At 38.3% G+C, this 17783-nt stretch overlaps 1 protein-coding gene across 6 annotated transcripts in view; it reads right to left on the reverse strand.

Annotated features, from left to right (window-relative positions):
- Positions 1-17783, reverse strand: part of col14a1a (collagen, type XIV, alpha 1a) — a 163737-nt gene that overhangs the window by 40759 nt on the left and 105195 nt on the right. For all 6 annotated transcript variants that reach the window (XM_086310883.1, XM_086310881.1, XM_086310882.1 and 3 more), the window contains 4 exons: positions 17414-17523; positions 7400-7558; positions 4495-4572; positions 2836-2922 (listed from right to left, as the gene is read on the reverse strand). In XM_086310883.1, coding sequence (XP_086167009.1) covers positions 2836-2922; positions 4495-4572; positions 7400-7558; positions 17414-17523 — 434 coding nt within the window. The remainder of the gene's footprint in view (positions 1-2835; positions 2923-4494; positions 4573-7399; positions 7559-17413; positions 17524-17783) is intronic.

Raw genomic sequence — 17783 nt, forward strand, 5'->3', positions numbered from 1 at the left:
CGGCTTGGACAGTCTCGGTCGTTGTGTCCTTGGGCAAGACACTTCACCCGTTGCCTACTGGTGGTGGTCAGTGTCCGGCAGCCTCGCCTCTGTCAGTGCGCCCCAGGGCGACTGTGGCTACACTGTAGCTTACCATCACCAGTGTGTGAATGGGTGGATGATTGTGTATAGTGTAAAGCACTTTGGGGTCCTTAGGACCCAGTAAAGCGCTTTACCATTTACAATCTACAGGCTCACTTGAAATCAGTCTAAGTAAGTCTGCCAGGATATGCAACATCTCTGCAAGAAGTCTAATTGCAAGAGAAGATTCGACTGGACTGGTTACCCACTGCCTGTATTCTGGTTTATAGCCCCAGTACAGTTGTGGTCAGAAGTTTACATCCACTCATTGTTGAGGATGAATGTCACAGTAATTTTAGTTTTTTAAGGAACTGTTCTTTTTACAGGGTGGAATGCACAGCATACATCTTTAATGAAATGCAATGAAATCACCATCCTGCAGCAACTACGTCACTATTTGAGGAGGAATTTCGGAACTTCTATTTCAAGTGTAAGAGGCTGTGGCTGGACTCTGAATGTAAGTAGTTACAGTGTTAATAATATGTTTAGTGTAAATGTATGTGTATGTAGATGGCAACAGATTTACGATGTTCACCAATTTAGACTAAATGTAACTGCCTACTTGATCCCATTTAATCGCAAACTGATGGCTGACAAACGCCATCTTACCACCTTTTTATTGCCATCTTTGTACCAAAGTCCCGTTTGGTGCTTGCTTGCTTTAGTAAGAAGCAACCGAGTGCCAGTGATTGCAGACCTGTTCCCCATCTTTAATGCAACCATTTCAAATGCAACTAGATTGCAAATTCATTTCACACAGTTGCATTAATTTTAGTTGAACTGTAATCTTCAACTACTGTGTCCCCCCCAATGTGACTGTAGTATTAGACGCTGTATCAGGTATCCATCTACCTGATACACGTTTATTTTACAGCTTTATTTGATTGAGCTTAACACCCCCCCCCCCCTTTTTTTTGAGAGAACAAAGTGTTAGCACTGCAACAACAGAAGAGTAAATCTGTTTTCACATACACGTGAACCGACCGTTATATCGTTTTTAACAAGGGGAGTTGTGATAATTTTTCATCCTTTCTCTAAATCCCAGTGACTACAGTGTGTAGTTTTAGCACAAAAGCAGCTATGATTTCGCCATCACGCCATTCATCTATTCCCATATCCTGCAGTTAAAATGTGATTTAAGAAGCCCATTCAATGTGGGCGAGAGTAACAGACACAGACAGAGCGACAGAAACAGTTACAGAGAGGCATAAAACGACAATAAAATGAGAGAAAGAGCCCCAAGCAGGAGGAGGAGGTAAAATAAATAAAACAGAGAAAAACAATGAAAAGTGAGAAGCTAAGGTATTTTCTATGCTATATTAATCTCTGGAAAACAGAAGAAGCAAAAGAGACTGTATATAGAAAACATGAAAGAAACACAGAGAACAATATGTAATCCTAAATATTACATGAGAAATTTCAATTCTTTGGTAGTTTCCCCATAAAATGTGAATATTTTATACAACATAGAGCTTTCCTCTGTTATAGAACTGGAGGTTTAACAAATCCAGAGGGAGAGAGCTGTGACCTGTGGATATAACCCTACCAATGAGAAAGCAGATCTGGCTCGTTGGACAAGGAAAAAAACATAGGGGGGAATTTTACTTGGCTGTGATAAATGGAGTCGCCCAATAATTACTTTCTCAAACTATACCAGTGTGGATCTACACCCCTCTCCTGCTCCGCTACCCAAAGGTGCCGACAAAGACAAAGAGAGAGAACTTAAGGAGCGATAGCGCAAATGAAAGTGGTGAAGAGAGAAAAAGAAGAATTTAGACAAAAAGTCTCGGGCTGCAAATTAGCTCATTTAGTCGCTCTCATCTCCCGACCTCATTCTGGTACAATCTGCGATTGCGTGAGAGGAATACAACTGTTTGGCATGTACACCCCAACTCTTTCTAACATTCAGCCACCCCAGAGAAAATGCCTCTAAGAAATGGAAAAGTGTCTTCAGGCATTAATTGATGAAAAGAAAAAAGACTTGTTATTGTGTATATGTCACAAAACACAGGGTAGACTCTAAAAGCACTTTTATCTACCCTTTGATATCATGTCCTTTTGTGTTGCTGGATATATTCACCCTGTTCCATCTAGAGTTTATTCACACTGTGATATATTACATATTTAGATGTCTTTTGCTCTGGTCTTTGTGATTTTGTCATAAACTATAGTTAGACTAAGCTTCTGTATCTGAACTGTGAAGCAGGAGGTAACAAATTTGATTGCAAAAGTATGATTATGCAGAAATCAATTAACCTTTCCCTGGTAAATTTAAGGTCTCAGTCCCAAAATTAACATCTTGCTGAATAGAAGTTCTATGTGGAGTAAAATCGACAATAACTTTAAGACTGGTCTTGAGAAAAGCACTGACCGTAACTAAAATTAATTCAGTCGAAGTATGTTCACATTGAAAATGTTGGATTGACTTTGACATTACGAGCAGTGTCCACTAATGACCATCCAAACACTTTTTCTTTACTTCTGTAGAATTTTCTAGTTGATGAGAGTCTTGAGAGACTAGATGAAGCGAATGAGTAACTGATCTAAAGAAAGAGTTCAATTGAGTTTCTAACAACACAAAGAAGGATAAAAAGCACAGAGAGCAGAGGAAACTTTTAAAGGATTGCCACATCGGAGTGATTTGTTCATAAAAGGCAGAGTATGAGTGTTTAAGTAACTACATTAAAGAGTAAATGTGTATAAATATCGTCTTACAGGTGGTCCAGATGGTCCTGGAGGTCCTTTACTGTCCTGAGAGCAGGTACAGGCATGAGGCATGGGAGGGCACTGCTCTTCAACTCTCTGAAAAGACAGTTCACAGAATGTGTGTGCAGTCTCTTTGGTCAATATTCAGGTCAGGCTTGAGCTGCACTAAAAACACACATAAACAGGCTTAGACTTTGCCGGAAAAAAACAGATAACACTTGTAATACATGCTATCGTTGGCCAGTTTGTCTTAGGTGTTTGGATCCGTGTTAAATTTACAGCCCAGTAAAACTAATATTTTTCATATTCCACAAATCTCATATCATACTTTGGAGTTCTTTGGACAAACCAGCTAAAATTGCATCTTTTTCTAACAGAAAAACATATCTTTCCTCTTAAAAAAGTCAAAAACAATGTATTTTCAGTTTAAATGCAGCATAAACTCTTTTCTTTATTATTGCTACACAACTGCATAATTATTTACAAACTGTAAATGCAAACAATGTCCTTACAAAGTGCATTTAAATAAAGTTATTTTCAAAAATATACTTCAATACGACGGAGTAATCAATACTTTTTTGCATGCCTACTTTTTCATTGAGTAATCTGTACTTTTGAATGTGTATGTAATGAGTATGGAGCATATTTGAAAATGCAAACACTCAAAAAAATCAGTAAAAAAAAAAATCATGAATTTAGTAGTCTTGGGATTTTCATTTCATTCTTCTTGTGTATAGAGGAGCCCGCTTACATAAGGACATTACGTTCGCTAAACCATACCTGTCTTTAGAAATACAAAATAAGCTCAAAACGCTGGGTCCCAGCCCCAGCACACATTTTAATTGCCAGCTAACCACTAGCACTGAAGGCTACATGACCCATGTGAAGACCCGAATTCTGAACCCCTGCCGACAGACTCCGACTTACTCAAGGGCTCTGCTAAAAACAGGCCTTTGTTGCAAGGTAGTTACTAGGCAACATGGTGATATCATAATATCTACTTACCTGCCAAGTTTGGCTGCTCAACTCCTGATCATGTAGGGGGAGTTGGCAGCCAAAGAAACACATTGTGTGCATTACAGTAAGAGTTGACTTTTTTGTGTTAGCTGTGCAACTTAGCTTAAAAACATCACACTGAAAATAAACAAGTCAATGCAGTTCATCACCTTGAATTTATTTAATTTTTGAATGTATTTAATTTTTCAGACATTGCGAGTTTCCGCACTCATGACAGTAACTGCCATGCATTTTATTACCCAGTGATGTGTTGATAACACTCAGGCCTCGGAGAAATTGGTCAGTACGTTGAGACATTGCATTTTGAACCCTATTGTACAGGTGTGCAATTAATAAGGATCTTAGTGTTTGCTCAGTGGATTACATTTTATGCCTGGGGCGTTAATTGATTGGTGCTACCATAAAGGCAGACACACACTTTTTGTGACTTTTTGTATATGCATAATACGCAACTGGTCTCATTAAGAGAATTTCTTTCACATTAAACTAAATTAATTGAATGAGCATTTTGGCTTTGATTGGAACCATACTTATCACTTTATTTATATGGAGTTTTAATATTCTGTGAATAATGCACAGAAGAAGAGAGATCAGGTACGTACCAAATTATCTCATAGAGTAGGTTTAAGTAGAGGGAGAAATGTTACTTACCAATGCTGGCAGCTCACAACACTTATCTCTGCTGGCCCAGGAAGTACTGCAGATAATGTCAAACATCTGGAGCTGGAACTGTAAACACATGTGCATGTATGAGTACATATGGATATACACATAACCTCTGCATTAATACTGCAGTTGCGATGTACATTAGGTAAATAAAATGCTGAATTAAAAGAAAAGTTGCATTAGAAACTGAATATTACCCAGGATTTTTTGTAATGCTGTGTTTCTGTGTTGATAAGAAGCAAGAAGACAGACAGCTTGGCTGCTTATGAGCTTTAATAACAAGCTGAAATGTGCTGGAAGACAGATATATGGAGTCTAGCTGATTGCTTTAATAAACAAACTGGATGTTCTCAATGATCCGCTAGTCTTGGCCTGGCTATAAATTATGTCCCTGGCTTATGTCTGATTCATTTCGAAATTTTAGCATCAAAACTTAAGAGGGGCTCTGCTCCCGTACACTGTTTATTTTATTAGAAAAGCAGTGTTGACATTCCCAATACCTCAAACTTCGTCAACATTGTTTCCAGTGTAATGCATATACAATCAGAGACAACCTATATTTCGGAAACCCTCACTTAAACTTAAAAATAAATAAATAAAGCAGTTTCATCTAGGACACCGAGTTCATGCTGAATATAGTAGAAAACTGTATTTCTTTACACTGTTGCATTATTCCTATAATCATCAGATTTACTTTGTCAATTATAATGATGGGATGCACATTTGTTTTCAGATCAGCTGATAAAAGTCTTAAGGTCATTAAACAAAAATCAGTTAAATTACATTTAATTTAAAAGATACCCAACACCCTTATTTACATAATATCATCAGATGATAAATAATACCATATGCAGTTCAATTTATTGGGAAAATGTATGACAGTAAGTAAAAATTTGGCTCAGAGGTTTTTCATTCCTAAAGACAGGAGTGCTCCCCTGCTGCTGATGTGGCACAGCTTGTAATTATATATGTAGTGCTTCTATTGCAGCACCGCAGGGGGTCTTGGAATTTAAGAGCCTGTGTTCTTACAGTAAAGCTGGAACTAATGTTAAGACCAAAAGATACGGATTTGCTGTGAATCGTTTGGGGGTTTGACCCATTTTCATTTCATAATTTGAGCTCACTGACAAATGCTACATGTCTCTTTATACCCTCACCAGAGCCTTTATTAGGTCCACCTGTTCAAGTGCTCGTTAAAGCAAATATCTAATCAAATGCATGGCAGTAACTCCATGCATTTAGGGATGTAGAGATGGTTAAGATGACCTGCTGAAGTTCAAGTGGTGCATTTGAATGGGAAAAAAGGGTGATTTAAGTGACTTTGAATGTGGCATGGTTGTTGGTGCCAGACAGGCTGGTCCGAGTATTTTGCAAGCTGATGATTTAGTATGTTCCAGCATAACCATCCCTAAGGTTTACACAGAATGGTCCAAAATAGAAAAAAACATCCAGTGAGTGTGTATCTGAGTAAAAAGTACCTCGTTGATGCCAGAGGTTAGAGGAGAACAGCTGGACTACTTTAAGCTGATAGGAAGGCAACAGTAACTCGAATAACCCCTCATTACAACCAGTTTAAGGAAGAGCTTAGATTGGTAAAGCTCTGAAGGTAAAGCGAGTCAAATCTGCATGTCAGATGGGGGACAGCAGCAGAAGACCGCACCACACGTCACTCTTGTCAGCTAAGAACAGGAAACTGAGGCTGCAGTTATCACTAGTTCACTAAAATGGGAATATTGGAAAAACATTAGCTGGTCAGATGAGTCTCAATTTCTAAGGGATATTTTTTGACACACTTTGGGCCCTTAAGTACAAACAGGACATCATTTACATGACCACAGCCTACCTAGTAATACTCGGCTGGCCTCCACAGTCACTACATCATTCACATCACGGATGTGCAGCTGACATATCTGAAATCACTTTGCGAAGCTGTCATGTAAACATGGACCAGTATTTGTGAGGAATATTTCCAGCGCCTTGTTGAATCTGTACCAAAAAGAATTAAGGCAACTCTGATGACAAATCGGGGTTGAAACGGTTGCTAACAAGGTGTAACTAATGAAGCACCCAGTGAGCGTACGATTTTATTCTGTTACACTTGTACTCCTTTAAATCAACTAAACACAAAGTTAATTATGAACACGAACATGTTTACAATTGTTTCCAGTTCAATTTGTTGCCACTTAAAACATAGAATTGTTAGACTAAATTGATTCTTCTGTACAACAAGTTCCATTTTCACGTGCTTTTTGCAAATACTGTTGGCAAGCCAGTAGACATTTTTTAAATAAATAGCCATTTTCTTCACTGGCAGTGGAGAACAATCTGTTAGGTAGAGAAAATATAATTAAAGAGCATTTATCAGCTAATATTTTTCTTTGGAAAAGCTCAGTAGTATACATTTACTACTGGGCATTTGGAAATACTTAGTATTTCCAAACGCCCAGGTTATCTTACCTTCATCCCTCACTGTGTCTGCCAAAAGCTCTTTTTTTTGAGTGCCTGTGCTATTTAATGGGTAGAGAACAGCTAACACAGAATATATAAAGCACTTTGTGCATTTCCACTTGCAATAAATAAAATGAACTCCTACTGAGTGACTTAATGAAATGGTTGTGAATATTTATGGCTGCCACTTAACAGGCCATAATTATGCACACACACATGCACACGCACACACACTCACTCACTCAGGTGCCTGGTCATTTCTGGTAATTTGAAACAGATTGTAAAATAACTCTAGCAAGAAGCAACTTTACCTTTGCCTGTTCATTTTTCAAGTCATCCTATCGGCTGCTGTCTTGAAACAAAACCTACATCTGCATTTGTTAATACACGTTGTAGTCAATGCTTCCTTTTTACATTGATCCAAACAAGTATTCATACTAACCGGAGCAGAGCTGTCTTGTCTACCTCTGGATCGAACCGTCCTTCCGAGGACCTCCATTCCATCGGTGGTGATGTTACCAGCTGCATTAATGTATTTCTCCCCAACCACTGAGCAATCCAGTACCACCTTCACAGACGTCTTGCTGATGGTTACATGGAGCTGAATGGGCAAAAAGATAATTGGTTGCATTAGAAATGCTTTGGCGGCGTGCCTGAAATCACTCACACCACACTATATGGAGCACTACACAGAGTTTACCATTTTGCAGGGCTGCCCAAACACACAAATAGCTACACAGACGTCAAATGGAGCTGCTGATTTTAAGTGCAGCACTGTCACAGGTAATGATCAGCCAGAGTAGAAAACATCTGACTCCCTTGAGTGTGAATGTTCCAGAAGAGTGCATCAACAATCTGCAATCTTTTTACTTACTAATCAGTCACAATGAGTTCTTTTGTGTATGTATTTTCTAATAAAACCAGTCTAAAAGCATCCATGCACTTAAATTACCCTGTCTGTGCTGAGTGTCGGATGCCTGTGAGCTAAAACTGCCTCCTTAGAGGAAACCACTGCCAGAGCCATGAACCGTGAAATTCAACTGGTCACACAGTTAATGAGCAAAGAGGGCAGCATCATGCTGAAGGACAGGAATAAACTAGACTATTAGTGTCCGCATTATTCACAATTACGTGAACTACTTTGCTCTTTCACATTACTTAAGCCAGTTTTAAGCCACGGGACTACAAATGCATGTGTCCACGTCTAAATGCATGCACAAAGCCACACAAACAAGCTACAGCTAATGTGGAGTTTGACAAAGTTCATATTCAAGTGTCAGAGACCATTCATCAGCTGACGCGTACGCGCCCGCTTTACTGTAGAACGACTTTCTGTTCTCATCCTCTGTTCTGCACACTTCACTGGGCATGAAGGGTGTGTGAGTGCTACACTTTTATGATATAAAAGATGATGAAATCCTCTAAGGTGCAGACATTTTGCCGACATTCTGTGGCATTTAGTGGTTTCAGTTCAGGTTAACATTGGTGTTTAGGGAATGAATGAAGGCCAGTGTGTGTTTGTGTGTGCAGAAAAGATGTCAGTCACTCACCTTCTGGGTGGCTGGATTTCCTAAAGCAATGACTGATTTTCAGGCTAAAGACTGATACACTCTTCCCTTCAGTGGATTCCGTGAAATCGGAATAATCGGGTTGACAGTTGCAGGAAGCAGATATTCGCTGTTTACTTGTCATTCACTGTATTTTGCACTCATGATAAACAGACAAATGTGTTTTTAACTATTTAAGAGTTTCTTTTTATAGTTTGCTTGCAGCCTGAGCACTTTTGACCAAGCACATTTAAAAAGCATTTGGTTAGGGAACAATCTTGAAATAATCGGCTATCTTGTAGTGCTGATTTAGCATTTTTAATATCTTTTTTGATTATATATGTTTTTGTACCCATGAATGGTGGATGCAACAAAATGTCTTGCCCCTGCTATCCTCTGTCTATCCCCTGAAGCTTAAATCAGCAGACTAGCTGAAAGGTTTTTAGATTGATATTAAATTTCTTTTATTGCTTTCCTCATTGTTTGATGACTCATTAAAAAACAATCTCTGAACTAAAATAAAGCCCCTCTCCATGTGTAATGCACTCATCACCAATTACTTAGCTGCCCTTGTCCTATGACAGCTGGGATAGGCTCGAGCCCCCACAACGCTGAAATGGATAAGCAATTAAGCAAATGGATGAATCAGTGTCTAAAGCCACTGAATTCACTAACATTTCATAGTCCCAGGTTGCCAAATTGCTGCCAGTATCTTCCAGTATCTATACCCTAAGACATGGACCGGACTTGTGAAACTCTATTTTCTGTCAGTGTAAAGATGTTTAACTACACATTTGACATATCTTAATGTAAGAAAAAGAAGTGCAATTTAAATAATACATCTCTGCTGTGGTAAATGAAAGAAATCTGTCAGTGCAGCTCTTTGGACTTAAATTTAAAGAAATAAAAGTGTAAAATTACAGAAAGTAGCTCAATGGTCAGACTGTCCTGTAATTATAATTGACAGAAAATATCATTTTATTAGAACATGCAGGAACTTTTCTGTCATGTCTTAGTTGATTACTTTGGTGCAGTATGAAGGGCCAATGCTGGAGGTCTTTATTTATTTTAAAGCCATAAAATGAAATCTTTATAATGCTTTCTAAAATGTTTTATATTGCTATAAAATGTAAAAATACAGTTAATATTTTCCAAAGCCATCCTATGGGGCCGATTGGTGAATTTGCAAGGCCAATTCAGGACCCCAAACCTTATGCTTGACACCATTGTCCTACGACGTGCATATGAAAGTATCATGACTGGCTAGAAGTTAAACATGCACAGTTATCTGTGAACAATCAGCACATGCAGCTCATATTTATTTTCATCCGTAGCTCATATTCTCATAGCTTATATCTTACTTTTGCACTGAAGCTCCCCAGTTGTTTTAATAGTTTTGTTCTCACCCTGTTGATTATGTGATGACTTTCCACAGAGATTCATCTCAAAGAGCTGCACTTGATCTCACATCATAGTTAGGTAAAATCAACTACATCCTCTAATATACCAGCAAAGACCACCCATTGTCACTGGCCTTGTGGCATCCCATAGAGAAGGACCCAGTAAAGACCACACACAGAATTAAAAAGATGACAAATGAGTGACTTTAAAACTACCTTCAACATTACGAGAGTCCTTTGTGTTTGTATTTGTCCATTCGAGACACACGCATACACCTAACAAGAGATAGATTCTCAAAGACTTGGAATTATAACTTATCAGTGCGGAATAAGAAAATAAAGTAAAACAAAAGCCATGGCAACAATAACTGAGTATGGAATTTAAGACATATAACTAGCATAATGCTTTTTGCATTGAGCTGTACCTTGCAGGTCAGATGGCTGGCTGGAGCCGTTCACAGCCAATACTGCTGCCATAACAAGATAAATTACTCTGTTGGTGTCTCCCTCTCGTTCTCCTTCACACACACACAGACACACACACGCTGCTATTTTCTGCTGTCTTAAACATCAGCTGCATGTGTAATATAAAGTACCTCATTTGTTTGTATCTCCTGTCAACAGATAGTTTATTTCACTTTAACTTGTTTTGCTTTATTTCTCAGGTTCAATAAATAAATACATTTGTGACTGTGTGACTGACAGCGCTACGTTATGACTTGGTTGATAAGGAGTCTCACAAATTGAACTCAAAAGTACTTTGATATCAGAAAAACAAAAACATAACACAGAGCTATCACTATTATAATGGCTCTATATGAATGTCAAAATAAAGTAAAATATGTAGACATTATTATCTTTGGGATTCAACTATGCAGCTGCACCAGGCACGTGCCGGGGGGGCTTGGGCACCTGCCCCTTTTATGTGTATGTGCGGAGTCTGCCTGTACCCCTCAACAGTAACATTTAACTACAAATCACAATTTTGCTAAATAAAAGGATCTGGCTTACACATGACTACCATTAACCAATGCTCGCCCTTGACGGCAGAGCGTGCTGGTTACGAGCTGGGAATGAGCTCGCAAAGAGCGCCCAGATTTTTTGCCACCTGGGCGGTGTGGAGCTGTGGGGAATCACAAATTCATCGGGAAACCAGTAAATAGGATGTACAGCTCACGCTATAGTCTATAGCACACAGGAGTATTAGGTTTTTACGTACACGTTAAGTTGTCTTGTGGCAACTGACGAATTGAAACAAATGAGCGTGCTGTGTGTGCAACAGCACGATAAAACATTACCTGTCCTTTTATTAACTGCACAAGTAGTGGTGTCATTAGCTGCTAGCTAACTGGGTAAGGGTGTCATGGATCTGTAGCTCTGTCCACCTTTTTAGGGAACATATTTAATTTTAAAGTAAGTTACAGGGCTTATATTTCATTAAAAACTATCTAATATGCATATCCACATAATTATAGATGATTATAATTATGATATTTAAAAAACACACTGTTTTAAAAAAGTTACATTAAGAAACAGATATATTAGATTAATATTTCAAATATGACAAAATACTGATTTTACAGCAGCAGAATTAATGTATCTCTACAGTTTAAACATTTAATAAGCTTTCTGCCTGCACAGAGTGGATAGTGAAACAAAATCCTCACAAATACATTATTTTATATTTATTCCTTTATTTTTTATTCTTATTATTTTATTATTATAGTACTAGGAATAAATAATAAGGGAAGGATTCTGGATCAGCAACATGATGAAAACTTGTGGCCATAGTATACACAGTATTCTGGAGAAAGGTCTAAAATGTCACTGTATGTGCACGTGTGTGTTTTATGTGTATAGATTTTTTTAGATTATTCCTCATGATATAACATTGTCCAGACATGCCCTGTAAAGGACAGGAGCAGGAAACAGTGACAGAATGAGCTGTGTGAGGCTGATAAAGGCAGTGGATCCTTCAGCAGCTGGATTACAAAGAGCACAGGTAACATTAACACATGTACCAGTTGTTGCATTGCAGAGATACTCAAGTATAGAAACAATAATAAACACAATTGTTTTGGTTCTATAACATTTTTCTATCGTTACTTTATTATGGATTAGGTGTTGTTAAGTGTGGAAAATTAAATAATAGATTAATGCAACAGGAAATTGTGCCTTGTTCTCTGATGGACAGGGAGTGGAGAGATAGATGAGATGAGGAGATGGAAGGAGGAAGAGAGCAGAGTTTATTTCCCACAGTTTTTTTTTTTAATTTGTTGCTTTATGGTTCCATGTGTTATTGTCTCATAACACTTGTTTAATCAGAGACCATCTCTCCTATGGACTTTAAATGTCTACAGTCTCAGATCAACACAGCCCTGCCCTCCAGCACTATCAGCAGCAGGAGCAGCAGTAACCCCTCAACAGCAACACTGTACCCATCAAGAAAAACATGTTTGCGTTGCATTGTCAACACCTAATGACAGTGATATAGTATGATACGATTCCATATTCGATTCTTGATGAATGTGGGTTGTTGTTATTCAGCCTGGTTCTACGTGCCCCTTTCTAACTTCAAACATCTCTGCATGGCCCTGAGCTTTCACCTGGACTCATTTCATGCATTATTGATTTATTACAGACTGGACATAGAGGGTGTTGGCTAACTTATGTCTTATCGCCTTTATTGTTTAACCTCTGCACTGATGACTACAGCTCTACACAGCCTGGCTATGATTCGGATAAATTTGCGATTGGTCATTTTAGATAGCATTGACGTTTTTGCGTTGTTGATTTTTTGATGTTTTGTCTCATCTGGTGCTCTCTGTGCCTGATAAATAAAGTGTTTTGTTTATTAAATTTGAATTATCACTTTAACATGAATAAAGTTGGATTCTTAAGTTCAATTTGTATCTGGTTTTGTGGTTTTAACACAGAGATCTTCACACCCTAGAAGCAGATTCATTTTTGAAGAAGGGGGAGGGGAGGATGCCTGATTACACATGAAGAAACTGTTGCTCTTGCATGTGTTTTTTATGTAGTTGCAAGAGAAAAAAAAGTTGTCTAGCTTATACTATATGCTGTAAGCTGACCATACACTGATTATCAAGCTAGACACAAGTAGAATTGACTAGAAGCCCAGTCCTATAGTACAGTATTAAATGCTCAACTTGTTTTGTTGATGTAAACAATTATTTGGCCTGTAACTGGGTCTGGTTTGACAATTAGAGTCGCTGAAAAACAAACAAACAAGTCTTATTATTCCTGTCTTTATGAAAAAGATCAGTGTACATAATGAGAAGCTAGAGCAGATTTGAGCATTTTTACTCTAGCTCTGGTAAAATAAACATTTAAAAAAATTTTTAAAAAAATGATGCCTTTATTTGAACAGTCACTGCAGAGAGCAACAGGAAATGTAAGAGAACAGTATGACATGCATCAAAAGATTTACCAGCAGGAAGTGAAACCATGGATGTACATTATGAACCTTGTGTATTTTCTATAGTCTTCTATAGCAAGACTAACATCACTAGTATTGGATTGGGTTTATCTGTCAGATAAATATAGAAAAATCTAGGAAAGCAGAAACAAACTAAATCTAAACAAACAAAACTGTTCCCTAAACCTCTCCCACAAGACAAGAATGGTCCCTGGATGTTGGACGTTACTTGTAAAGGGTTACTGCCCATCTCTGGTCATTACCCATATGTTGAGTCCATGCATGTATATGGGCTCCACAGATAATTTTCTCTTCCTGTTTTATGTTGATAATATTTTTGCCTCTGGTGTTTGTTTGTTTTTATTTGATTTTGCCCTCCTTGTCCCTTCGTCCTTGATTAGTTTCAGCTGTGTTCCCCACCTGTATGTATCCATTTCCTGAGTCTCCCCCTGTCCTGTGTTTTATTTTCCACATTGTTGTTCGTTTCCTTGCTCTGCTTTCCCTGACTTTTCTGAGTATGTTTGTAGTCTTTGGAATGGTACCCTGTCACCATTCAGATTTTGGGCTTTCTTTTTGGTTTTCTGGAACCGGAAGCGTTAAAGCTTGTTTAAAGTTTATTCCTGTCTCAAGAATCCTGCACTTCTGCCCATAAATGTGTCCTCCACACAACAGTTCATTAAACACTGATGCACTTATGGTTCAAACTCTCTCCAAGGTGAAAATCCTTTGCTTTTTACACTGGACAATAAAAACGTCTTACTTCCTACAGGGACTCTTTTTACTTTCTAGACCAAATAGTTTATGTTCTAAAGTGTTTTGTCAAAGGCGGGGACCTACCAACATTCATCAATATAGATTTAAAATAATAATAATAACAATCAATAAACAAATTAAAAGTGCTTCTTTAAACTTAGTGAGATACGGTGGATAGCTGTAGAAAGTAACAAATGTACAGGTGGAAATTTCCTTAGTGTCGATTTTTTACAGCGCACACAACGACAGCTTTGTGTGCTGCTTGTAACTTTTTAATGCGGGGCATTCAATCATTTGGGTCACAGAAATAGTGACCGCACAGTTTTGGAGCAAAATGAGTTGTGTATCGCGGATAACTTTCACCTCTTCTCTCTGTGTGTCTAAGAGTTAAAACTCCTCATCATATCCATTTCTTCTCTTCCTTTACCTGTTTTTGTTCCCTCTGTGTACAGAGAGAGAACACACACACAAACATGCTGAGTGTATGTTTGTGTGTGTGCTTCCACCAGTGCCAGATCCCGCTGAGTATTCCTGCTTTCACATGAGGCGTCTTCATATGGTAATCCCTTTATAAAGGACCCACAAACATGCACACACAGACACACACTCCTCTTATTCACTTGTCATCCTGTCTAAATGGAGAGGGAGACTTCCTCTGGTCAGGCAGTCCTCTGCATCTGTTCCCTCTCTGAAAATTGTCATGTTCTCCGGGAGAAAGGCGAGAAACAACAGAGAAGACAAAAGGCAGAGAGAATGATGGACAGCTACTCCATGACATTTGAGAACTGAGATAGAGACAGTTAGTGGGCTGCTGTTGGCTTGTTTTCAGAAGAAATCCACAGAAATTCCAGGCAAAATAATGTTTATAGAAACTTTTCTTGGAGTTCTATTCATTTGTCAAACAAACATCTACTAGTCTTTAAAAAAAATAAAGAAAATAAAGCAAAATCTAAATCCGACTGGTTGAATTAAAAGAGCTCCTGAAATGATCGGCACTCAAAGGAGAACGTGCATGTAAAGACAAAAGGACTGATTATCATTATTTCGTTTATCTCGGCTAATGTTGTTTTGCAATGTGAATTAGTCATTTCCTGGGCCTGCTGAGGCTAAATCAATGTCATTATTTATTCAGCGGGGGCATTTGCATCAGTATTTATTTCTGTGTTTATTTTTTTCTCAAAATGCTCTTTCCTCTCAAGTGAGCACAAAATTGTCTTCTGTTGGAGGAAAGCCATCAGAATCTGCTATTTTCACTCAGTCAGAGTAATTAGATACAACATAATTTACATAAAAATGCTCAGACGTAATCCCAGTCATCGAGGGAAATATGAAATGCCTTTGGAAGAAAATCATTTGGGTGGGATAAATAATATGGTTTCTCCAGGGAATAGGTATGACTGCATAAACAACTAAAGACCTTGTTCTAATGGTGTACTCATAAAATCTACTTTTTTAAAGGGATTACACTCTAAAAAAAGTTACTTGTGTTGCACTGATTAAAGAAAGAGACTGTTTAAAATAAGATTATTCTTGTTTTTTTAAATTCACATCAAAAATAATGACAAAAGTCCACAATAACCTTATCACAGGAGACCATAGAAAATACTTAAAGGTTGTTAAAATCTGCAGTTTTACTCCCACTTTGCACTCTCCACTGGTTTAAAAAAAAAAACAATTGGTGCAAGAAAAGCAGTGGAGAGTGGGAGGGAGATAGGGAATAGGAAAGGGGGCTATCATCACATTTTTAAACACTCTCCGCAGCAGTGCTGACAGATCGAGAGAAAAATTTCAGCCCAGGAGCCTCTGGAAAACCACCCAACAGGAGCCACAGCTTCAAAAACACCAAAAATACAATAGAGCTTTCTTATGTTTTTGGCTCTCTACGGCAGCTTACCGCCACATTTCCTTCTCTCTCTGTCCCAATCTGCTCTCCAGAGTTTCAAGGCAGCAAACCTCAACATTTATGTGAAACACTACCACCTAAAAGTTCTGAACAGAGTTTACCACTGTATGGGTACAGCAAATATGTTAAGCCAAATATTGCGTTAGCATGGCATTAGCAGCTGCAATCCCAGCAGATCAGTTAATCTTATAGTCCGACCACATCGTTTGATGACTCATTTTCTGTTATACTGAAGCTGCTTTAGCATGCACACAGATGATATACCTGTGAAAGCCACTTTGCAACCCACGCTCACCCTGAAGCAGATACTTACTGCTAAGTTTGTTATAAATGGGATCATAATTTAGAAAATGGGTAATGTTAAAATAAGACATAAAGTCATTTATTTGGAAAAATAAACTCAACAGGAAATGGTTTACTGAGGTCATAAATCAAGCAGGAAGTAGTCCTACTTTGAGAGAATGTGATTAAGTATAGTAATTAGGACATTTTTGTAGATAAGCTTCAATGGTCACGAGCTGCTCTATTGTATGATTTACACTTTAGTCTTTTTTAATGTAATCATCAGGCAACGTAATATCATCATGCTATAATCACGTATCATAATACAGTGCTCCCTTGGTTCACCTTTCATGGCCTCGCTGTTTCGCGGATTTTTTAATGCAATTTTGCTCGATTTATTTTTTACAGCGCACTGTGTTCTTCGTGCTGATTGGCTGTAAACCACTGTCAATCAATCTCGTGCCGCGTCTCCTGTACAGTCAGAATGCGTTCAGCTTGTCAAATTTACATAAATCTTCGATCACTAGCAGTGTGACTCTGAAGTGCTGCAAGTTTTCTCCCCAGCAAACAAAACAATGTCGACGAAACTTTTGCACCGTCACAGGCAACTGCGGGTGCCTTTTCATTCTGTAATACTGGACTTATTTTTCTACAAAGGTTAGAACTTTGAGAGTGTTTAAACAAGATAGAAAAGTGTGAGAATGTTCATGCCTGTCTGAGAAAAGTGTATAAAGTGTGTAGTGAGGGGTTTTACAGCCTTAAAACATCTATAATAATTGTAAAAAATAAAGTTGGCTATTTCGCAGATTTCACTGTTTTGGTGATCGGCCCGAGTTTCGCCTTCATCGTGTGTCGTGCATCGTGTAGTATACATGGGGTAACGAGAAGCGATTAACACCTCACGACCAGCTCCCGATCATCAATCGTTTGGTCGTAAGAAAATCAAACCTGCTTGAAATCTTGTTGGCCGTCGTGATGGTGTCACCGCAGGCTCTCACACCACGCACGCGCAAACACTTGACATCAGCATGTTAGCCACAATGCAAAAATACTTTGTCTGTTTTGACGCCTACATTTTGAATCCAGCTACGTAAAGTTATTTTCAGCGTAGAGTTGCAAAAAAAAAACTAACCTTGTGGAAGCTGCCATGGAAAATTTTTTTGATTGCTGCCTCTTCAAAGGTAGCAGTCTGGAAGTCTCCTTTGTAGTCATGGTTAAAGAACGTCAGTGTCTTTCCAGAGTCTGTGGGAGGAAAGTGGTGGTAGTGAGGTTGGGAGGATAGATAATTTTCCCATTCAGTGCAAATGTGAATTGAGCACATGACTAAGTATTACAAACATGCATTCCCTAAAAAAAAGAAATTCAATCAGAAACAAACAAAATCAAACTGCATATTTCAAGTGTCTGGACTAACAGAAACAGCTTTTTGAATAACACATACACTGTTGTATTCACACTAAAGACTCAAGATGTAAGCAAATATATGTCACTCACTCAAAAGT

This window comes from Aulonocara sp. 'chitande type north' Nkhata Bay, linkage group LG11, assembly GCF_057382095.1.
Source record: "Aulonocara sp. 'chitande type north' Nkhata Bay isolate Kocher_YH1m ecotype deep benthic linkage group LG11, A_spYH_male_GT1.1, whole genome shotgun sequence".
In the NCBI taxonomy this organism is placed as follows: domain Eukaryota; kingdom Metazoa; phylum Chordata; class Actinopteri; order Cichliformes; family Cichlidae; genus Aulonocara; species Aulonocara sp. 'chitande type north' Nkhata Bay.